The sequence below is a fragment of the Mycteria americana genome, chromosome 1 (assembly GCF_035582795.1).
Source record: "Mycteria americana isolate JAX WOST 10 ecotype Jacksonville Zoo and Gardens chromosome 1, USCA_MyAme_1.0, whole genome shotgun sequence".
NCBI lineage: Eukaryota > Metazoa > Chordata > Aves > Ciconiiformes > Ciconiidae > Mycteria > Mycteria americana.
The window spans coordinates 179,106,044-179,131,513 of record NC_134365.1 but is presented as its reverse complement, the minus strand read 5'-3'; the positions used below and the strand labels follow the sequence as shown (position 1 = coordinate 179,131,513).

Here is a 25,470-nt window from a genome sequence, read left to right as displayed (position 1 = left end):
ATAAAGTAGTATATTTAAAGTAAGGTGTCTTAGTGAGATTTTCACTTTAAATAGAATAAGGGTTAAATGATAACTTGACTTATCTTTTAAATGACAAAAAATAAAGAAATTGCAAGACCTTTTCACACATTAGATATGTATTGTCATTTATCATCTAGATATCAGGCTAGCAGTGCGAAGTAATAAAACATATCATCGAAAAATGTGCTATAGGTCTGAATCACTCTTTCATTCCACCTCCCAGCTAACTGTAGTATTAAATCAAACAAGCAGAACATTTCCTTAGGCAGCCATTGCCTTTTAATTTCCTGAAGAACCTTAAAATATCATTCATTACAAGTACTACACATATTTGGTTTTTAAAAGTCTCATAAATCAATAGCAGGCTGACTGTAATAATTATTACAAGTTAGTGCATAATTTTCGTGCTGAAGGCTGCATGCAGAACTTTAGCATATGCAAACGAGGCAATTCAAACTGTGTATAGATATTAATATGAAGAAGCAGGTAACGAGGTGCAGGCTATGAATTATGCATCAAGAGCGGCTGATCTTCAATGAGGAAAATGAATTCAGCATGTAATCTAATTAGTGATGGAAGTCTATTACATCTAACTGCAAAAGCAACCGTCCTTGAAACAAATTTATTTACAGTCCATGTTACCACTTGAAACAACTTTGAAATGATGTGTAAGACAACAGCTTAATTGTAAAAATTTTTTTGTTTGTTTGTTTCAGTTCTAGACCTGGAAGGCCTCCTAAGAGGACTCAAAGTGTCACCTCCCCAGAGAATTCTCATATCATGCCACATTCTGTCCCAGGCCTAATGTCTCCTGGAATCATCCCGCCAACAGGTAGGATTGCCAGAAACACCTTCACACGGGCAATCTTTTGAATTCATGGCTTATATCCACTTGTTAATAAATGAACAGTCTAGGAAACCAGCATCGAAATATCACAAAGGAGTTCCCGTAATGTGACGTTATTGCTACATAAATGTATTGTATGTAATGGAAATTGTGGCAGCTTAGTACTTTAAAATACAAATAACTGAGCAAATAATAATCCTTTATAATTTTTTCCCCAGTTCTTTTTCTTTATAAACAAAAAAACCTTTCAAAGCATGAATTACCTGTCATTAGACAATAATCTCCCTATTCATTTTTAATAGATCAGATATCTTCTGATTTTTTGCTGCTTTGCTTGATTAGATAATGTCATCAGGAATATAGTTGCCTGAAGAAACTGAGTTAGTTAAAATAACTCCATACTGCACACACGTCTTTCTTAATTTTTCATCCTGAAATTCTATTTTTGATACGTCTCCTGAGGCCTTATACTAATGTAAAGTCCTGTAACAATCTGTTTCTCAAACTACTATTTTCTTTTGAAAGTTAGTATAACATCTCCTAGCAGTGACTTGCTCTTAGACATAATTAAATTAAGAAAGGCTGTGTTGCAGAAAGATGAACAGAGCCACCTGAAGATGGAGGCACCCAACAGTCAAGCTGTTGATGGTGGTGCCACGTTCTCTCTCATCATGTTATAGATGAGTTAAATTCTCCCACTTGCTTCAGCAAAGCTCACCTGAGCTTCCACTTCTTCCCCAGTTGTTCCCCACTTGTTTGCACAGCTCAGTCTGTAGCACTGATTTTCTCTAAGGCAAAGGAAAGATAATAATCTAGACAGATCCAAATAGAGAGGAAGATTGTTGGGTCTGGAGATTGGCTAGATGGGTGGATGTTTGAGTACATGCCCATGCTCACATGCCTGTTTAAGTATGAGCATGATCCTTGGCGTGGTTTTGGTCGTAGGTGACTAACATTCTCCAAAAAAGGCACAGTCCAGGAAATACCACACGCCAGAAACTGTTGGCACTTAGGATACAAGTGTCTTGTCTGGAGGAGGGAGGAAAGTGAAGAGAGTTTAGTTCTGTGGACAAAAGTGGAGCCGTGTCATTTGGCCTTAGGGCTCGAGAGCTGCTTTACATAGTGAGATAGACACAGAGCCAGAAATGTTTTATTAGGAATTTACAGCTTTTCAAAAGGCTAAAGATCAAGAAGAGTGACAAAATGAAGAGAAGTCAGACAGCTAAGGTTGGTAAGATAGAGTTATAAAGTAAGCAGAGGGAAGGAGGGATGAGACTGAGAGCGCAGGCAAGCATGGGAGGGTGTCAGGCAAGTACGACTCACAGTCGTAGTCTGGGCAGGTGTGGCCAGCAAAAAAAAAATAATCAGGATTAAAATATTTTATACCATAGGAATTACAGGATAAAATATAGTAAAGGAAATAGAGTTGGTACAAAGTGAATGCAACGTGAGAATAATAGAATGGGTCTATGTGGGGAAAGAATGAAAGTTTTTATAGGGCAGGAGCATTTGTGTTTATGAGGGAGAGATCAAAAATTGCAGAAGCAAAAGGAAATTATTTGGGGGAAGTAAGGCAGGAAAATATCAAAGAAAAAAAAGGCATGTGAAAAGTAGAAAGGGGATGACATGAAAGAAGTCTGAGACAAATAAGCAAGCCAAAAAAAGGGAGACATGAAAAAAACCCTTGTCAACAGTATCACTTGGGGTTTTGTGTTACAGTTAATATATAAGAGCAGATCGCCTCTTGATATAATATTTTCTGGGGTTTTTTTTTTTTTGCATTTTTCTTATTGTAAGAAAGCAGCTTAAAACCACAACTCATGCCTAAAGTATCCAATTCCTCTCTAGTCCTTTAAAGCTGGTCATAACAAGTTAATGATAAAAATATACGGTACTAAAAACACAGATCCAATTTCTTAGAATATCAGCCCACAAAACCAGATGTAGACCTTTTTAAAATGATGATTAAAATAAAAGAAGACAATAATTCAAAAGTAAAGAAAATAGGCATATGTAAGATTATCATTCATCAAATCCTTTTAGGATGGTAATACTTTGTGAGTCTCTTGCAAAAGAGGAAAGGTTTAAATGAAATCACTATTAAGTTTGAACTGGTTTCACATTGCATGGCTTACCACAACAGAAGGGGTGAGCAGGATTTTTTCCCATTGTGGTGGTATTGAGTCTCAAACAGCACAAAAAATGCAAACGGTGACACTGTTAGCAGCAAGCTCTGGGGTGTAGCGTTCCACGGAGTATGGCTCAGCAAAGGTAAGGAACATCATGACAGCAGCGCTACATGACAGTCATTCCAGCATTTTATAGACGGGCAAGTATAGAAATAGGCTTATAATCTGATCTTGTGAGTTCAAATCAATGAACATTTGTGCATCTACATCGTGAATAAGTACCAAAACCACTGTAAGAGCCCTACAAAAAAAGAACTGCTGTAACTGCAGAGGATGATGTAGGTGCAATTGTTACGTGCTATCATGTTAGTTGATACTAGAAAATTCTTGCCGCTTGTGAACATTTTCCTCCATATTTTCACTATATACTCATAGAACCACAGAATAGTTGAGGTTGGCAGGCACTGCTGGAGATCATCTTGTCCAGCCTCCCCTGGACAAAGCAGGGTGACACAGAGCAGGTTGTTCAGGGCTGCGTCCAGTTGGGGTTTGAGTATCTTCAAGGATGGAGACTCCATGTCTCTTTGCAATGTATTCCGGTGTTTGTCTACTCTCAGAATAAAATCTTTTTTCTTACTTTTCAATGGAATTTCCTGTATTTCAATTTCTGTCCATTGGGCAACACTGAGAAAAGTCTGGCTCCATCTTCTTTACGACCCCCGCCCCCATCAGGTATTCATACACATTGATAAGATCCCCCCAGAGCCATTTCCAGGTTGAACAGTCCAAGCTCTCTCAGCCTCTCTTCATATGTCAGGTGCTCCAATCCCTTAATCATCTTTGTGGCCCTAAGATGACTCCTTGTTTGAGAAGTTTATGAAGTTTGAATTTTCTGTTAGGATCCAGCTTTAAGCAGAAAAAAATCAAAGTACCAGATTGTTAAGTGCTTCCCCCCTCCTCTTTCTCTCTCTCTTTTTTGTAACAAATTCTTCTTTTTAAGCTTTCTGATTGATTTAATAATCTCAGTATAATAACTAAGTTTCCTTCCTGCCTACAAAAGAGTATAAGTGATCACACAAACAATTATGTGCTATTTAATGCTCTTTAAGTAACAGAGACCTGCAATTATTAGGTATATCTAGGATACACAACGCTATGATTTAACGTGCGATTTTTACTTGAAATTCTTCCTTTTTCTGAAATCTGCTGCATAATACAGAAATATACATTTAAAGGTGGAAATCCTGGTTTCTAAAAGGGCTGGTTTTGCACGCGTTGTTTATGTGTGCGAATAGTACTGGTACATAATTGTATGCTGAGACTTCTCATGAAATGTCATGATGGTGTATTTTTGTAGGAGGCCAACTTAAGGATCCCTTGAAAATGTATTCTGTTACTGGTCCCATCTGAAAACCCATGCAGAGAATGTTGCATCATCACTTAGAATGGATTTGCTTTAGAGAAGTATTTAGGGACTAAGCTGAGATTTAGGGACTATATTGAGAAGGAAAATAAAAGGGAAAAAAGGAATAATACCCCACTTTTTTTTAGGGAGCATAAATTGCAGAAGTGAGGATCACCTCTTGGGTGATATTCTCTCCATTTTTATTACAAGATGCATAAATACTACCCACAATTGCTGATCTAACCACTGTCTTTCATTAGGGTCAATTTACAGAATGTTCCCAACTTTAGAAAAGACTGCTCAGCTGACAAAAGACAGTCTTATGTTTATTAAAATAAATGTAGGACCTTTGAAGGTGTGACAAAATGAGAAATGTGTAGTAACAGGAAATGAAGAGCTTCTTGAATTGTCCAGAGAATTAAAATCTGCCTATGTTACAAATAAGGTAGTCAGAAGAAAGAAGAGTTTGGTGTAGGTTCAGACAGGTGTACTGACTTTTCAGGCTTATCTGGATAATGCCTTGAAGCCCTTCTAAAACTAGATAGCTCATCATAGTTAATTTTGATCCGCATATCTCTGTGTACTGCGGATCTTTTCTTGGCTAATGTGCTTAGAAGGCTTCAAAAGTTGTCTAAAGTTGAAACGGTAGATAATTGTAATTCATCAGAAAAAACAGTGCTGTAATTCCTGAGTCGAGTGTATGATATACATTGCGCTCTGTATTTTTATGTCTGTAGTTGCTATATAACATATAAAATGATATTTCCATTATTTTTCATATGAACTTTGAAAAGCAATTCTCTTACTTTTCAAATTAATTTTTTTTGGTAATTATTCTTAAGTGGTTTAGGTTTTGAAACTGTTTTGTAAAGCTCCTGACTTAATTCTTCTGCAGCTTGGCCTGCTGAGTCTGTAATCGACAGGTAATGAAACAAGTAACTACAAAACTCTTCTACTGATTTCAGGAACTGCATCTTTCTTTCAAAGATAAAATGTGAATATAAAGTGCTTTTGGAAATCACTATAATAGGGCATGAGAAGAATACTGCTTCATATATTTGTATATATCTATATGTACATATAGATATAACTTTGTCAATTAAAAAAAGTCGTTTCAAAGCACCCTACGTGTTTAATTTATTACATTATTTTACATTAAATTAATCTCAGTAATTATTGTTGCTATTATTATTATTTTGAACAGATTTGCTTTATGACAGGTACTTCTGTCCACCTATTCCACATGGGATGCCAGCCTCTTCTTTTCCAGTGTAAAGATATGAAGCTTCCTCTGAAATGTTTCATGTGTGCGAATTATAAGTACTTTCCTGTATTAAACGCCTGTTCTGTTTTTCTTTTTCTTAAGTGATAATCTGAAGATTTAATTTCTAATCTCATCCTTATTTTCTCTCTTGGTGTGTGCCTGAATCAATAAAAGTATATTCCAATTTCCATCCTGTACAAAACTCTCTGAGCCACGAAGCATTTTTATGGGGGGTTAGAGTAAGGAGAGTTGAAAGGTTTTGTATAGATTATTTGAGCTTGGAGGACAAATGGAGTTCACAGATGCAGCTGTTGATAAAGTGTGGCAACGTTTCTGCTAAAGCAGAAGATGGAATTATTTGGTGTTTAAAGAAAGATTAATCACATAATTAAATAATTTAATTTTCTCTGGCTCACAGTTACTGATGTTGTATTAGGCAGAACTGAAAGAATGGTTAAAATATAATTATCATTGTTATTATATCCACATCATATTGGATATTGCCAAGAAACCAAATCTGTAGTTGGAAGTATTTTCTCCTGGTAGATTCAGTCCTGTAAGGTCTTTAGAATGTATTTAACTTATCTAAGTGAGTAGAGTTGATTTCTATGAGTATTGCAGAGGCTAGAAATTAAAAGTTTTAGTTACATACTTAGTAATTTTGAGAAGCAAATCTATTATTCAGTTATTCGTTTTATGTAGTGCGCACATTTTGTGATCCTGTGTTGGTTAAAAAGATACACATTAATAAAATTGAGTGGCTATTGCTTACTTCTTTTAAAATGCATTCCATGTTAACACAGTGTTTTGGTTATTAGTGTTTGGTAATTTTTAACGTTAGCATTGCTTTTGATTGGTGTTATAGGATGATATGCTGTTTATCTGTTGGGGCTGAACTAACTTACTGCAAAAATAAGCAACAAAATCCTGCTTTCAGAGTGATAAACTGTAACCTAATTCAAGAAACTGAATCAGATTACACAAACATTTTTGCACTTCATTAAGGAGTATTCGTTATAATTAATGTGAAAGCTTCTATCTTGTTCACTAGTTGATTTATCAGTGGGAAGATATGCTGACTCAACTCTGTAAATATATTATTTCATAGTTTTTAAAATCATAATTAAGGTGTAATTCAGGCCACCTGTCCTCTTCTGAAAACAGTCATAATTTTGTCTTATTATCATTCTGTTGAATGGCTAGCTATCTTCTACTTTATGACAAGAGGCTTTCTCACTGAAAACCAGTTCTGGAAGCTCACTAGTTTAAGTTCCAATGAGTCCCTTACATTCACTAGTTAATAATTAAGTTGATTTTCCATGTAGCCACAAATTTTATAAAAATCCCCAAATCAAATAATTGTTTCAGCAAGCATTGGGGTAAGAATACAAGACACAGTGGGAGCTTGAGTGTTTAGCTCTTTAATCTCAGGCATATGCAAATTCATTCTTTTCTGACTTTTGATATTTTACTCCTCAACCTTCATTTTAAATGTTGTGTTAAAATGAGATTTCTTACAGTACTTGAGCAGAAAATACTGTCATATAAGAATTTATATTGGGGTCCCAGTAATCAAAGGATCAGACTCCTGTGAACATTTAGTGACTTCAGTAGCTCTTTGTAAGAAAATAGGATGTGACTACATGGTTTATTATAGGCAAATGTATGGAAGATCTCCAAGCAGGCAGATTATAAACTGCCTCTGATTGTAAATCTATTTAACCACATTTGTTTCTGGCAACTATTTTCTTTCTAGCCATTTCTGAGCATGAGAAGGCTTTGAGTATCTTTGCTTACAATAAACCACATAGCCGTAGCTTTTTCAGTCATAAAATCTTTTTAAAACCAAGAATTACTTGCAGAAATAGAACCTTTTTTATTCAAGAAGTTTTAATCGATAAGAACTTGTACATTTTGCAGTATTACACCATACAACACTACATATATTCAAAGCCTACAGGATACTGTTGGGAGACTGTGCAAGTCAGAGGGTCAGACCTCGTGCAGGTTCACCCACTGCCTGTTGAGAGGAGTCCCTGGACTGAACTGTTTCCAGAAATGCTCCCAGCTTTTTTGATTTAAAGGAAACAAGTTGGTTCACTTTAAAAGAGACTCTAGGATTAAGTACTTAGGCAGTGAGGATAGTTAGGTACCTCAACACGCTCAAGGTACTCAAGAAGGAGTGAAGTTATTTTACAGCGTAGTTATAAGCTAGTGAATCCTCTCTTCCACTTGCATCTTACGGCTACTCATTTATTACTGGGTTGTGATGTGCACAGATTTATTACCTTTCAGTGGAAAATCCGAGATGAGAAATCTGTTCCTTCCTGGATCACAGAATAATTTTGCCTTCTGAAGGCTAGGGGTGTAATGGTACTGATTTGTGAATTTGCCCATAAGAGTGATATTTCTGTACCAGTTGTGCAGGATCCCAGTTGAAGGATCATATTCTGTGAAGAAGAACTATTAGAAGATATTAGTAAAGACTCTAATGATGTGTGGTAGTTTTCAGATATATATAGCTTTCCCAAGTCAGGGTAGATTTAACATGATCAGAAAAAAATATGTGTTTCTGACTTTAGAAATGACCCTCACACAAATACCAGTTTCTTGTTTCAAATCATAAAAGTAAATTAAACATCTTGGGGGAAAAAACCCTCCACTTTTCAAAAGAAGGTATTTTATCATCAGGGTTTCCTATAAAGCAAAAAACATGCAAAATGAAACAAAATAGAACACCAAACTCATGATAAAAAAGACAGCAATTAAAATCTTATTCTTAAAGGCAAGTATGTGGCAAAGTTATCAATGGCTAAATTTGGACCTGATAATGGAAGTGTTTACTAGTGATTACTATAACTTTCTGAATTCCAACATACTATTATTTGTAATTGAAAAAACTATTGAAAAGATACATAGTGCAGAGTACACTGATTGTTTCGTAAAATTAAATTATTCAGAATGGAAGCTTGCCAACTGTGGGAAATACTGAAACCGTCTTCTAGCTCAGATTTCAGGTAGAGTCTTTCAATTAAAAAAAATAAAGATAATCATGCTCCTATATTTGCAGTTTTTCTTATAATAAACCTGATATTTTTCCAACCAAACTCTTGCTTTTTAATGAGAATGTTTAGCCAGAATAATTCGATACCAAATCATTTCATTTCTAATTAGTTCAAAATTAACCTTTTACAGAGCAAACAGTGCATTGCCATTTTAAACATCAAATACAGAGTATTATTTTATCAAACACGGCCACTAGAAATGAACCTGAGCTGCTGAATTTGGAATAATATCTCAGTCTTACAAACACGATGGTCTCTTATCTGAATGATGTTGATTGCTATAGGAATATAGTAAGATGGTGCTTGTTAGAGTAAGCATAGCAAGGTCTGGTACAAAGCTCAGTATCATCACATTGCTAACTATGGTTCTGCGTCGTCATGATGACATGAAGTTCTTGGATGCTATCAAGATGTCTATCTCCTTTCCTATAGAATTAGACTACCTATGTCCTTGTGTGACACGATCAATGAAGGGTGAATGATTTTTTTTTCTCATCACTTTATATTTGATCTGCTAGCAGTGCTACATATTGCATTCAATAAAAGATGACTTCAAATTTATATATTCCAAAGTTATGGTCCATGATTTCATTATCATATATTTGGGGATTCTCTAAAGTACAGGAAGAAACTGCAGCTTAATGTATTTAACTCGCTTTCGGGGTTTTTTTTTGGTGGGTGGTGTCAAATGTCATTTTTTAATACGATTGTCTCCTGGTTAAGAACAATGTGTGCTGTGGAGTTTTCCAGATCTCATGCAAGGACTTAAATATGAAGGGAATATCCAGAAAAGATGTCAGGTAGCACAGCTATTTTTGTTATATGATATAGGATGCAGGTGAACTTACCAATTTACTCAAGTAAATGATATCTTCAAGAAAAGTATGCAAGCAAGCATTATTATATCTGGGCAGCTTTAGAAGACTACAACTCAAGCAAAAAAGAATAAGCTAAGTAATGTATTAATTGATTTTACTCATATTTGTTTTAAGTTATCTATGTTTGATAACAGCTTGGAAGGATCCAGCATCTAATGATCACATCATATCTAACCTTTCAGGAAACAAGCTTATTGAACACAAAATGAACTTTGTCAGTTTTCCAAGGACAACCAGTCACTATGAGTTGTCCTTATGACTTACAGCTCTAGTAACATTGCCTGCATGAATTTTGTAAGACAGGATAACATACTATCAGAATTATAATGAATCCACTATCGGTTGTTCACAGTGCACTGTATTGTTGTTACAAATGTTGTCCTGTGCAGTATATTAGAGCTATCATAAAGTAGTCTTAACTGGGACAAGGTGTTTGTAGAGAAAGGTTGTTCAGGTTCAAGTCCCAGGCTTAGGATTCCAAGGCCAGACTGTTGCACAAACTTGATTCTAGATAGTCTGCAAGTTGCTTAATGTTTTTCTTCTTGGTTGGAAATCAGAGAGTATTTATGTCAGAACTGTATTGTGGTGTGAAGTTAAGCACGTAGAAAAACGTGCTGATGAACTGTATTGCGAATATAAAATGATCTGTCAGTTATTGCTCATGGAGCTGCCTCCAGAGCTTGTGGTTTATGAAAACTCGAGCTGTTGGTCTGAGCTTCCATGCATTCAAAATGCTAAGTTTGAAAACCTCATTTTACTTCAGGTGAGAAGACTTCTTTTATTCCTTCAAGATGCAGGAATAGGTAGCTATGTTGGTTGGTTGCTGTGTGCTTGAGGCAGCAATTGGAAAGGCAAACAGAGGGGGATGGAAAGGGTTAGGAAGGGGGCTAAAAAAATTGTGTGTGTGTGTGATGGAGAGAAAGGGCGAGGGAAGAGAGAGAGTTCTTCTTTATGTGTTGGTATAACCGACTTATTTAATGTAATACAAGTTCGTTTGTTTGCTAATGTCTATTAATTTATGACTATTGAGAGGTTACAAAGCTATGTTGTTACAGTATTTGCATCATTGCTTTCAGGGGTTGTCCCCTTTCAACAGGGTATACAGGAGGCTTTATTTTGTCTTTCTGAAATGTTTTTAGTTATGAATGTTGTTCCAGTAACTCTTAAATCATCTCCTTTCAATCCAGTCTTAATTGCAATGAGATACTGTGTTCAAGCTGTCAGCAAAGAATAAACTGTTACTGCTACTAGTATTACAGACGTGACTACTATGGACATTTAGGAAAAAATCTTAGATTGAGGAGAATGTTACTGCTATTGCATTGCTTTGATGAGGTCATAAATTAATGATGTATTAGTTTCTGACTATGAAAACAGTAACATGCTAGGAATGAGTAAGCTGGAGAAAGGAAAACTGCACCTAGTCAAGACAAAATTAATGTCACTGAGTCGTTCTAACTCATCAAAATCCATAGCAATGGCAGATAGACAGACAGTGTACTGACAAGTTTTACTGAAAAGTAAGATTTTGTCAACATTACCTTTTTGTTAGGTGGTGGCTGAGGTTTAGATTGACATAGGGGAAGTAGAACAAGTTGCAGGGAGTGTTTTAAATGGGCAGATGCATCTACTAAATTTCCTTTTCTCTATATTCATTATGCTGTCTGATATCACAGGCACTAAGACCACACATATGGCTTGAAAAATCCAGTTGCCCTTATTGAGAGGAAAGTTAACAGAATAGCATTGCTTTCTGCAGACTGTACTTTTTTTAAGGAGTGTTTCTGGCACTTATAGTGGAAATACAGAATTCAAAACATGAGGTGGTGTCAGCTGCGTATCCCAATAATCTCCATTTATGATTACTTCAGGTTACTGGAGCTACATTGCTAGGAACCATGAAAGTCAAGGGTAGGATCTTAAATAAACATCGTCACTACTAAAAAAGATGATGTCATTTTTATGTTTTCTTTTGACAGTAAACTAATTCCTTAATTCATATGCTATGATGCATCAATCCAATATACAGAGACCTAGCTATAATTGCCGTATTAAAATACTGACTCTGCAATGTCACTTAAGCTTGAACTTCCGATGGTGAGAAAAGCTGCTTAACACAGTGCAAACAATGATAGTTTTCCCCTGTACCCTTGCTTTATAAATATATGTGAATATGGGAAGAAAAGGACTATGTTACTTGGGCAATTTAGTAACTGGGTAACTTACTGCATGACGACAGTACATTCTTTTTGCAAGTACCAGACTACCAACAAAAAGATAAAAAAAGCACAAACCCAAATGGTTTCCAGCATCCCATCAGTATTCAGTGCAAGTATTTGAGAAGAGAAAGGTGATTTCTTGTGAATCAGTACATTTGTTTTGAAAAGTATCTCAAAAGATTCTAGTAGATTAATATTTCATTCAAGTGGAAGAAAACAGTGGTTCCTGTGCACTCAGTCACTGTGTGACAAAACAATTTTTAAAGTAATTTTTTTCCTCTATTGAAAGCTCAAATTATATTCGGCCTTTGAAGTCTCAGATATGCAGACGCTGAAGGCACTGAGGACAGCATACTCCTAGAGGTGAATGACAAAAAATATAGCACTCCTGCCTCTATAGTATATAACAATGATGTGAGCTTCATGTTTTTAGAATATGGAATAACTCATTATGAAATAGGATTTAGCTTTTTTTTTTTTTTTTAAATACAGCCTTAAGAACATGTTTCTATAAAATGTAAATTACTTAGATTTCTCTTTAAATTTATTTCTGTTATCACCAGGGCTAAAATTTTATATGGAAAGACTGTTATGAGGAGGTGACATGTATGTAGAACCTAAATAAGTAAGTATTATTGTAGTAGATAACCCTTAAGTTAAATGAAAAAGCCCCAAATGCTTACACCCCAAGAAGGTCTGGGCAGGAGATGCTACTATTTAGGCTACTGTTTCTGTAAAGAATATGACTTTTATGGCTGCATCTGTACCAATAAATAAAACAGTTCAGAGCTGTTCTTTGGCTCAGAGGGCAGGCTTGCGTCCTGCAGCTTAACAACTGCAGGTCTAAACTCTTTTTCTTATTACAATCTTTCCCAACCTAAAAAAAAAAAAAAATCCTCCATCTCTTCTCGTGAGGAAGAGTTCTTGGCCAGTTCTGTTTCTTGTGCTGTCCGCGGCCAATTACAGAACATGTTTTGTAGCTATACTACAAAATTACTACTAGGATGAATATATTTCACTTGTTGAGTTTCTAGCATGGTTTTTGTTTAAAGAAACTAAAGGCAAAGTTTGTATGGAAGTTTTATCTTTTATTAGGCCAAATGCCAAAAATTTGCAGGCTTTTGGAACACAAGCACTTACTCGTGTCTGCTGAATGAAGTTAATCACTACTAAGATCTAAAAGCATATGAAAGCAATTAAAAATGCTGATACGGAAAATGCTGTTTCAAGTATAAGCAACTTGGTTTCTTCACCTTCTGCTCAATAGCTGGATGCCATTTGTCCAGTGAGTGTTAAAGATGATGACTTTTTTTCACTAAAATCTCTTGCAGTATACCTTTTTTTTGAGTCTTTAATTGCTTCCTTCTTTACTCCAGGAGAAAGCTTTTCATGTTTTGAATGTCTTTTTGATTTGCATTTACCTTTCCTCTTTTTTACTCCTGTTCTGGAGGCCTCAAGTTAATTTTCTGATGATGAAGAAGAAAAAAACCCATACATTTTTCTACATGTACAGTGCACTTATCCCTATGCACAAAAAGAAGCACTCAGTCCAAACACGGGTTAATTACTATATCCACATCCACTCGGAAATTCAAGGAATTGTTAGCTGATTTTGCACTTGTAAATAAATCTTTTAAATTAATCTTTTTTTGTGGAAAATTTAAGGTCATCATGAGACAGCAGTTATGCCAACAGGCCCTGTAACTGCGACTATCTGAGTCGTTAAGTTATGGATAATCTTTCATATAAATTTCTTTTCTAACAGACTTCTGTCTGCATAATTGTCTCAAGAAAAATATTTGCTTTTAAATTGCTTCAGAATTGTTAGTGGCTGTCTTTATAGTGTCAGTAGACTTTGTATTATTATTATTATAGTGTTTTATGATGTGTTTTGTTTTTCTTTTCTTTCTTTCTTTATTTCAATCTCCACTTATATTACCAGAAGTGAATTTGCTGATATCAGTCAAAATATTAAGCTTGGTATTGAGATGCTGTGTCATCTCAAAATATTTTGAGATCCAAGTCATATGCTCCCAGCAAATTTTTACTCTTATTCTATGTGAGCAAGTATTTTAGAATTTCCTGCAGGTGGTCTGGGTTCTCACCTTTGTTTGTGACTTCTTATTTTCAACTAGTTCTCCCTCTCCCCTGAAAACTGATAGAAGGACTAGAATATGATGTAATTCTTTATCCATTCTAATTTGAGACATTTTCCTTAATGAGCACTGGAAATGTCACTGGTTCCAGATTTACACAGATTTAGCCTTGGCATGAATTTGGAACTATATGAACTCTGCTTTATAAACTCACAGAACTGTGGTAGGAGTGAGTATTTTAATTTATCTTCCTTTTTCCCGCTCCTTTCTCAAATTTACTTAGTCTTTATTTAATATTCAGGTTTATTTCATTAATTCTTTAATAATGGAAAGAAATATTTTTGGAACAGGTAACAATAAATGAACAATAGCAGTAAATCCTAACAAGATTTTCCCTGGAATGTTTACCCTTACCATTCATTCCAAATATTTCATTCCCTAGTCTTGGCTAGCTAACCAGGCAAGAGCTTCACAGAACTTTCTTTGGCTAGTGGAATGGTACTTTAAAAGTTAAAAAGAGTACCAGGATTTTGTATTAGAAATAATAATGTACTTTTTCAGAATTTTTATTTATTTTTCAGACTGTAGTTTTTATTAAGTAATCAAGTAAGTTAATAGATTCAGTAAGTAACCCAGATATAAAGTAGGGCATAGGCAAACCAGAAGGATGTTTAATGTAGCCCTTATATAACTTGCGATCAAGTTGGGTGAAGGTTATTGCCAATGGATTTAACTTCATTTCTATCCCACATCTTAGACTGTTTTAATTCAGTGTAACCAGAGAAACTGTATTTGGTCTGCCCTTGGAAAATCCTTTTTTCTTTGTGTAAAAAAATTGTGGTAAGTGGGGTTTTTTTGTTGTTGTTTTGCTCTATAATTCAGAACTGTTTATATAACCTCTGAGATAACACTGTCTTTTGGAGTTGTATTTGAATCTGCTTCATTGCTTCTTTTAGAATTATTCATGATTTAATTGTATTTATTCACTTAACACAGATCCATCTGTGGCCTGCTCCCAGTAGAAGGCTCCTCATTTCATCCTCAGTCACTAAATGCTAACATCTCACGCATTGCTTAGCTCCGTCTTACTTTTTGTATAGTGTTGTTCCTATGGTTACTTAAAATGATTCTTTCTACCAGAGATTACAATATAATTGTTTCACTTTTTATTTGTTACTTTGGTATGGTGTCTGCTGCCCTGACTTTATCTCTGTACTCAAAAGTCACTTTATCTTATATGATACGCTGTCCTCAACATCTTTTTCAGAGGTGTGAAAGATTTTGAAGTTGATTATAGCTTAATCAACATTTTCTTTTTTTTTTTGGGGGGGGTATTGATATCATGGTGTGTGGTATGATGTTTTCTCATTTCTTTGACTAGTTTTGATTAGGCTACTAAATTTGTCCAGTTCTCTGTCTTTTAAATAGAATATATATAAATCTCTTCCTGCCATCTTTCAAAACTGAGAGATTTTGAGATTCCTCTGAATTCTTTCTCCTATAAATTCCTTTCTACTTTACACTGTGGTGTTTTCATCGGATGTAGACACACAAAGCCAAATTAAAGCCAAGATGCTCAGTTTAATTTCACTTACTGCTTTTGCTTTTAAGACTATAATGTGCATAAAATGAACAGAATAGAATGGAATGGAATGGAATGGAATAGAATAGAATAGAACAGAATAGAATAGAATAGAATATTTCAGTTGGAAGGGACCTACAGCAATCATCTAGTCCAACTGCCTGACCACTTCAGGTCTGACCAAAAATTAAAGCATGTTATATAACTATGGTTTGGGAAGATTGTAGTTTCATTGTAGACACCTTAATGCCGGTGCTTCAAGCTTGACAAATTTATTATTTCCCTTATTCTTAGCATGTTGACCAATCATGAATCCTTTATCTCACCAGCCTGGCTAATCTGGTAAGTCTGGGAGGAATGCCATTAGGTAATATTCTTTTAAGGAAAAAATGAAAAATTAAACACTGATAGATAAATACATTGCAAATGGAAAGGGATTTCCAGTGCTAACATTGCTCATTATTTCTCCTTACTGCATCTCATGTCCATTTTGCCAAATGTCTGAAGAAAATATAGACTTGAATTCCTACCCCTTTTTTTTCTCAGCTTCATCCTGCTTCCTAGCTGCCTCTCAGAAATTTTTCAGACAACATAATAATTTTGAATTGCATTGTTTTTCTTTCATATACTGCATACATCTTCTATGAGAAACCTCACCACCTGAGAAAATGGCTACTTTATGAGATATCTTCAGCTTTGTATAACTGCCACAAAAAGAATGAACATTTCAAGACTATTTTGACAAATGTATTTTCTCATGCTGTCTTTGCATGAGGTGTTTACAATAACAAATTGTTGAAAAATTACCTGCTAAATGAAGAGTCACAATTTTATCATAGCATGAAAATAATATTTGCAGTGTGCAGGGTCAAAAAGGACTCTTCACAGAGCCTATCCCATTAAAGATCATCTATAAAGAGAATTTTCACAGTTCTTTTAAAATGGTACTTATGATTAAAAGCTTGCCAATTTTTTAAATAATTTCTCTTTTCTTCTTAATATAAGTTTCCCAGCCAGTTTATAGAGCTGGAATTCCGTAATTCTCACCAGCACACACAATGAGCATCTCTTTGATGCTGAGACTTCCAGGATTCCTAGCTCTCTTCATGTTTGGCTGTTACCATCTACTTTTTTCATGTGAAATAGGCTATGTAAGAGCACTGTAGAGAGAGCGAGCATGCTACTGAGAACAGAGCTTTCTGGACACAGATGTTAAAAGTCTCGGCCTGTCCTGAAAGCCAGAAGCAGAGGGACAGCTCGTAGATTTTCATAAGTTCTTTTCAGAGTTGGAAATAATTTGAGATCCTTCTCCCTCTTCTGTCTGCCACTGCCTTCAAGAGGGTGGAATTAAGAGCATATTTACAATACAAAAGAGATCCCTCATTGTTAGCCTGGGTGCGTCACTATTATGACATGACAAAAGAGCTTCCATTCCTGAGTGAGCACCTCTGTGTGGTGTATGTACGATGTGAACATGCTAATTCAGATATCTCAGTACCGTGCTCCACTAAATGAAATAAATAGGCCCGTAGTCATCGCTGACTATTGTCCCTTTAAGTTTATTCAGGTGAACAGAACTACATCTTTCTGAGCGTGTTTGAGATTCTCTGTATGCTCTGATGAATTCATATTTTCAAGTTTTTCTATACAGCAATAAAAAGGACAAGCAGTGATAGGGTAGATTCTGTATTATATGAAAGTGGCTTGGACACTTGCTGGTGCCCTACTCTACTTTTGGGACCAATCACTGAACGTCTTGTTCAGTAGAGTTCCTACTGATAACCCTGTTACTGCTGATGTGGGCCAGATTTTATCAGTAATCCAGCTGGGAAGGACTCAATCCAGCAGATGCTTTGCATTCCTTAGCAATATGTATTCTGACATTAAATCTAGGTTTTTGATTAAAAGGTGAATGTTTATATTGTGAAATCAGTTTTCTTCCCTAATTTGATTTTGATAGGAAGTGGAACAAGGGAAAAAAATAACTGGCAAAATATTTGACAGAAACAGATAGAAGGTAGGAGAACTAATAGAATTCAAAGTGAATTTTATCCTGTCATGTCCATCAGGATCTATTTTTTTGAATTTTTGTGTAAAAATAAGGTCCTTGAAAGAAAGAAGGAATGAAAGAATGTTGAATATAAATTGTTTTCTTCTTTAAAGAACAGTACAAAGCTTGTATTCTTTTGAGGCTTACTTCATTTTGCTGAGATTTTAATGTCTAAAATGTTTTAAACTTTTATAAAGTAGGGTTTTTTAATCAAGTAGGTTTAAAGGATGTTGAGATAATTTTGTAGTAGTTCTTTATGATCATAAAACTAATTTTAAAGGAAATATGTACCTAGAAATAGAATTCCAAAGCAGCAGATTCATTACATTTCCTTAGAAATGGCAAGCATACAGGTAAATATCTTCACTGTATTTTCACTGAGGAAAGAAACTCATTTTCCCTAGCTTTAGCCATCTAAGAAGTTAGCTATCAAGGAGGAGATTCATCTGCCAAAAGTTAATATGTCTGAAATGTAGCTGTTGACATCTTAGCAAGTCGTCTCCTTTCATAGCCAGTGGAAAGCAGCAGACATCTCTAGAGAGTGATACATCTCAGTATAAGATAGACCACATGAATCACCCTCTGGAGATGCCTGTGTCTCTTTGTTGACTATAGGCAACCTAGATGAAGAGTTTAGACTGAATGCTTAAATTTTAGAAGGTTTATGTTAAATTAGATGGGTGAAGCTGTCAATGTAGGTAAATTATTTTAAAAGTGTCGGTGCAGAACTGTGTCTATATGTTGTCTGTTAGATGAATCTGTGGAAATGATCAATACGTTTTAAAGTATTTGAAGAAGCCTAGTATGGTCTGGGTATAGTAATAAAAAGAAATAAGAAAATTTGTATTTTATTATTTGCACAAAATGTTGTATATCACACACATGCAATTTAGCAGGCAATCAAATCACATTTTAGTCAAGGATTGACACTGCTGATATCCCTCTGAATTCACTGTGAATTGTGTCTGTTATTGAGTTCTGGTAGCTGGGTTCACAACATAACGTACATATTTTAGTGCACTTAAAAGACTGATAAATCTTTTCCTGTGATAATGAATTAACATGCTATTTAGACAACTGAAGACAAGGTATTTCTTGATGTTAACTCCAATAGGATTGCTAGTCTTAGTTTCAGTGTAAGAACAGTCCTCCAGTGCTGTAAACAAGGATAAATTAGTATAAATATTTTGCTTATTTAGAATGTTCCACTGAACTAATATTAATCTTTTCGGAGTTTTCTGAAGTAGGCTTACTGCTATCATCCTGCTCCCTGTAATTTGCTAAAGTTACAGTGCCGGATTCTTTTAGAACTTACGTCTACAACAACGCCAGTAACTCTACACTATTCCCTCTTAAAAATATACACTATTCCCAAAATAGCAAAAAACTCCAAAGACTTTATTTTTTAAATCTGAATCGGCATTAAGGGAACTTGGAAGTGCAGCTATCCAAACTGGGAAGTGCTGAATTCCATCTTCCCTCACTAACTGTAATAGTTCCTCCTTAAAATACATCTTTAAATATCTTATTTGGCACAATGCCTATTTTTTTTCAGTGCTATATGAGAAGACTTTAATCTCAAAATACATAATGTCCTGCATTAATTTTCAGCATGTTGAAACACTGAGAGAATCAGAAACATTTATAAAGATCAGATGTGTCTAAGCTCTCCAATCTGTAGTAGTTGTCTACATCTAGTTTTATTTATTAAATATAGATGTAAGTTTTCATATCATTATCAGAAAGAAAATGCTGATAATCCTAATGTCCAGTTATATATGTTTAAAAGGATGAATGTTCAGTCTCAATAGTAAATCTGGACACCTTAATTATACTAAAAGTTTATCATCCTTTTGTTTTTATAATCTATTTTTCCACAGACACCAGACTAGATTTGATTGCATAGCTATTAAAGGGAAAACTTATATTCATTTTTGTGGAAGTAAGGATGTACCTTACAATCCTTTAAAAAAATTCACATATAGTTGATCACTTTTTAGACTACGGATTGCTTTTATTTTATTTTGTCAGTGTTTTGAGTCTCCTAATCCATATTTGCCTACTGTGTTTCAAAAGGGAATCAAATTGGTTTTGTGGTACATTAATGTTTTATGCAATATTCCATAGAGAACATTAAATAAAAATAAAAGAAAAAGGTTGACCTCTAACACTTACACCCATTTCTTATGTCAAACTGGGAGATGTTGAAAGCCCTATATGGTCGTAACCCTTCTATCTAACTGTGACCCTCCTTAACATTAAGCAGGTGACTCGATTAAACATAAATCAGGCATAAAATGCCCTGCATGAGGCAGCACAGTGAATCAAGCAAATTATCAAATGGCAAAACTCATTCTGTGCTCTGGGCAATGTAAGCTGCCAGCACTTATACATCAAAACTTCACTCAATGTAAGATTGATTTTATTTTATTTTGTTTATTTTAATTCCCTACAGCAAGCTGTGTTAGTCGTGTAAAACGCTGTCTGCATCATTACGTTCCTAAGAAATGCTTTTCTTGTTTAGCAAAGGCTGATCACAATCTTAAGCAACGTAATCTATCTAAGACTAGATATGCTGCACTCTGTAGTGGGTTCTCGTGGAGCTGATATTTTGTGCAATAATACCGAAACTTAAGCTTCTGTGATTGTATAGATTTTTTTCTGTTTGTTTGTGTGTATACACACACTATCAACTTTATCAAAAATATGAGCACCAAAGGGATAATGTTATAAAATTGAATCACCAGTAGCCATTGAAGGTATTTTCCAGTTTCAGTAAAGATGCTGGGATTAAAGCGTGTAAGTCCAATCTTAAGGCAAGAATGAATTTTTATGTAAGATGATACATGTCTTCCTTTCACAGTTGCTTTTTATGCTGCCTTAAAACATGTCAAAATAATCCCCAGCAGAGGAGCCTAAAAGGAATGTCAGCTCTGTGGTTATGTAAATCGAATTGAGTGCTTTACAGCAGGTTTAAGATTTTTATAACTCAGGAGTTGTTAACAGCCAGCTGGTTTGTATCTGTTTTTTATGGTTATTCTTGTCATAGGCAGCCTCCACAATTTTTAATTATATTTTATGGTATGTGTTTTCCCTCCTCTTGAATCCCACAGCCACTCTTTGCTTCAAAAGATATTTTCCACTGGGAAGAGAAGAAGCATTGCTTTGGGACTCCATCATTAGAAATACTGTTGTATAATTACCTCCTGGTAACAACAGTGGAGTGTGAATCTCCATCACAGATCTTTAACTTGCTATGCCAGGATGGAAATCTGTAGTATTCTGCACACCCGGTTAGGATGTGATGCCTGCAGCCCTTAGCTCAGACTGTTGTCTTCCGCTTTTAAAGAACTGATTTACAGTTTTTATTGCGTTCACAATGCAAATTCCTCTTTGCTTCACACTTCAGGTTTGAATACACGCTTTGTGCTTTGCAGATTTGATTAGATTCCGTGTTCTGGATCACCACTCATTTTGTAACGTACGTTCTCAAAAATTCCTTATTTTTTATTTATTTTAGTGACCGTAACCGTAGTACTGGACAAACGTAATCTTTTAAATGTTTTTATAGCAGTGTAATTTCAAGACTGTAGTCTGTTCCCATCTGGAGTAGAATTAATTGAAAATATACAGAAGAGCACTTTTCTCTGTCTGAAAATAAAAACACCATGCCTGACAGCCTGAAAAGCCAATGCCTCATTTTTTGTTAGACTTTGAGAAGTTATGAAATATTTAGTTCTATATAACTGTGAAGACATTACCAGAAACTATACATTCTTGAATGTTTTACAGCGTTTTGTGAGTGTCCTCCCTCCACGAAAGGAAACGGAGCGCTCTCTAATTGTCTTTAATGGTAGATGCTCCTATTGAAACACCTCCTCTCCTTGCAGATGTAATGATGTAAGAGCGAGAGTCTTAAATAATTGATCATATGGAGAAAGCTGTTTGTAAGATGGTTAAAAGACTGTTAAGCTTGACAACAGTAAGATACCAGGAAGACTACTATAAGCCTTTTTTTAGGTGAGGTTGAGAAAATTAACACTCGTTTTTAGTTACAGTCTAAAATAGTTACAGTCAATCTCGCCTGAAAAGCCTATTTTGAAAGTGTAAAGGAAATAATTTATGCTTTTGTGTTGTATTCCAAGAATTGATTTGTGTAATCCAGTTTCATTATTTTAACAGACTGAAATCAATAGAAGTATTATCATCATACCTAATGTATTCAGACATTATGACTCTATAGATCTTCTTGTATTACACAATATTATATTTAAATTTGAATGTTAAGTGTTTATTCTGACCCACTTACGGTCTAATGCCTAATGTCAGCAGCTTCTGAACTACAAATTCAAATATCTCTCTCTACTGTGTTGGCTTTATATTAATTTCTAGAGCTACACAGGAACATACCATGTAACTAAACATAAATACACGGGATAAATACTTATTATCAGAATTGGTTTATTTGGTAGAATCTTCTTTTTTTAGTATAATTCATTAGGAAAATCAAACATCCTCAAAACAGTTAGCTTTAAAACTGCAAGGTTGCTGAAAATAAAGTTTGAATATTGGTAAAAATATACTGCTCTTACCAAAATACATTTTGGACATTTTGTCATAATACTATTATTTTCAATTTTTTCCAATATTGATCTTATTTGATAAAGTGAGGAATGCATAGGAAGACTGAAGCTGCAAATAATAATAATAATAATAACAACAACAAAAATAAAAAAGATACTGGTTCCAAATGCATAAGATAGGCGTGCAATCAGTGCAGAAATGGTACAATAGGAATAGCATGTACTAAAAGTGCAAGATACATATTCTATTATTATTAAAAAACACACATTATAGATACATAGGTGCATAGTATATTTTTTTTAAAAAAATAAATAAAACATGAAAACTCATAGACCTTATGTTTACCAGATTAGGTACATACGAAATATTTCATGTTTTAGGAATTAAAGTACTGCAGCTATAGTTCATGGCTTCACCTCTCACTTACCCCAGCCAGATCTGCCCGTATTTGCTAACTGTGACCTACAAAATTAATCATCATTTCTTTCTTCTCTAGGGCTGTTGAGGATAGTGTGTGCTGTTTAATGATATTTATTTGTTCAGGGTTCCAAAATATATCTACAGATGATACCCTGGAAACTAAAACTAATATATTGAATTTTTAATTACTTCTTGTAGCCATATTTTAATAATTCGAAATAGAAATATTTCTATATTGAAAAAACCTCTGCTTTAAGGCAGTACTGAGCCTGCCCTAAAGTCTATGTTTGGCTACCAGTGAAGCTCTTAGAAAATGGAAAGATACCTACATGTTTCAATTAGGCAGTAGTATTTCAAAGAAGATATTATTTGGGCGTTACTGTGTGGTCTGCAGTACTTGACTTGCTTGGAACAATTCATTTGAACAAATACACAGTTTTGACTAAACTTAATTAGAGAGTTTCTATAGTTATCAGCTATTATCCATAAAGGTATTTTAGAAGAACAAGGTCCATGCCAGGATTGACTGAACCAATCAATCTGGAAAAACACATCAACAACTGAAGAGGCTGTTGTTCACGTAAGGCTTTAATGCATTAACTTGTGCTAGATGGACCTTTGCGTGAGAATTTTCTCCAATGTTAATACTTCTCTGTTTAAAACAAACATTAATTTTCTCCTTTTTGTGTGTGTACACTTCATTGTGGATTAGAAATGAAGTTGAGAATGGTACTTTTACGAAATATGTTCTTAATTCTAAATGAATGGAGAGATAAAAAATGATGTATTTTCCTACTGTATCCTTGAACAGGTAACCTGTTGTAATAGTTTTCAAATATACACCTGTTTTTTCCTGCCTGCAAAGGATGGAAAGATTATTAGATAATCATATAGTTCCTCTTTCTTTTCAGGCCATTTTTTTAAATGTCTGATGGCTTTATGGTACAATTAGATTAGAAGTATATTTTTTAATCCTTAATATCCTGTTTTTCAGAATACGACTTCCTTTATAGTCAACAAAAAAATAACTAGTCACATTTTACAAACATAAGGTAAAATCATTATATTCCCTGTTGTTATTGTCAGTGATTTAGAAACAGTACATTTCACATTTAACTATCTCAGGTAGTAACAGAAGGATGGGGATTTTTTAAAATTTCTTTTATTTTCGTAAAGCCCTAAGTAGCTTTCAGGGAATTAAGATTTTTTGACAAATCATCACAAATTGAGAGGTTTTTTGACCTCTTTTGGAAAATTGCTACACCCTTGATCTTATTCCCTCCCTGCTTCAGAATTTCAATCGACCATATACTAATTTAAATTTCAATTTAGTAAAAAATTGATGGTTTAACAAAAAAAACTCCAGCTAAACTAACAAAAATCCTAAATGTTTATTTCCTATTCTTCGTTAATGCCTCCTGGGCTCAAAAGTGTTTTGTGACCTTTTAAGGTGCATGGTAAATTTGAAAGCAATGTTTCACTTTCATAGTTCCTTTGTGGATTTTTACCCATGTACACTTTACACTGAACCACTGCCTTCACTTCTTAGGCAAGTTTAGTTTGCATTTTATGGACTTTGTTTGACTTTATAGATTTAGAACCAGGGCTGATAACAATATTAATACACGCTTGGCACTTTATTTTTATAGCTTTGTGCAATTCTTGGCTGATTTATATTAATAATCCTTCTGTAAAGTAAGGAAGTATTATCTCTATCTAATAGGTAGATGGGAATAAAATTAAAATGTAGATGACATATCTGATACCTTCTGGTAGTATCAGAATTAAAATTCAAGAGCCTCTAATTTCTTCTTCTGCCTTTGGTTAGAACAATCATATTTTTAACTAAAAGGGTGAACTGCTTCAAAACTTGTTCAGATATTATTCAGGTATTTTCTTTCAGCATCTCTTTTCAGATTCTTCTTGCTACCCATTAAGGATTTCTGTGGAAGGGGTGCTTGGCACATGTGGTTAAGCAGAGGTCTTGTAGGTGTGGGGTAATGATCTGTTTGGATTTAATTTACAACTAACTGAAGATAAATCATAAGAAAATGGCAGACAGGAGAATCAGACAGGCCATCAGCTGTCTAACCAAGTGACTGACCTAGGGGCATCTCTAAAGCTGCCAAAATAACTGTTTATAGAATCTGTCAAAAAGCCAAATCCTACTGCTAGAAAAAATATCTTCCATAATTTTGCATCTGGGCCTTTTGTATGAACACATAGGATGAGAAAAAGAATGTAAATACATGGTATTTTGTGCTAATGGCATTCTGCAGGTATTAGTGCTTCTGTTAACACTTGTGTGAAACACTCAATGCTAGCGAAGGACTGATTTGGGGAGAGAGAACACAAACGTAGGAGCTTTGAATTGGACTAAAGTTTAATTTTTTGGTGTTTATATGGTAGCTTGAAATAAAAACGTTGGTTAAAATATCTCTTTGCTAAAGGATAAGATTAAGGCGAGCTGATGCTGCGACTGGATGCAAAAAATATTTGATCCTATTGATAAAGATGATATTTCATAGAATGGTTTGGGTTGGAAGGGACCTTTAAAGGTCATCTAGTCCATCCTCCCTGCCGTGGGCAGGGACATCTTTCACTAGATCAGGTTGCTCAAAGCTCCCTCCAACTTGACCTTGAACACTTGTCCCCAGTGATGGGGCATCCGCAACTTCTCTGGACAACCTGTTCCAGTGTCTCACCACCCTCATTGTAAAAAATTTCTTCCTTATATCCAATTTAAACCTACCTTCTTTCAGTTTAAAACCATGGACCCTTGTCCTGTCACTATGAGCCTTGGTAAAAAGTCTCTCTTCATCTTTCTTATAAGCCCCGTTTAAGTATTGAAAGGTTGTCATAAGGTCTCCCTGGAGCCTTGTCTTCTCCAGGCTGAACAACCCCAACTCA

The 25,470-nt window shown here is 34.8% G+C and overlaps 1 protein-coding gene across 4 annotated transcripts in view; it reads left to right on the top strand.

Moving 5' to 3' along the window:
• Positions 1–25,470, top strand: part of DACH1 (dachshund family transcription factor 1) — a 366,962-nt gene that overhangs the window by 154,211 nt on the left and 187,281 nt on the right. For all 4 annotated transcript variants that reach the window (XM_075527170.1, XM_075527176.1, XM_075527159.1 and 1 more), the window contains exon 2: positions 738–853. In XM_075527170.1, the coding sequence (XP_075383285.1) occupies positions 738–853 (116 nt within the window). The remainder of the gene's footprint in view (positions 1–737; positions 854–25,470) is intronic.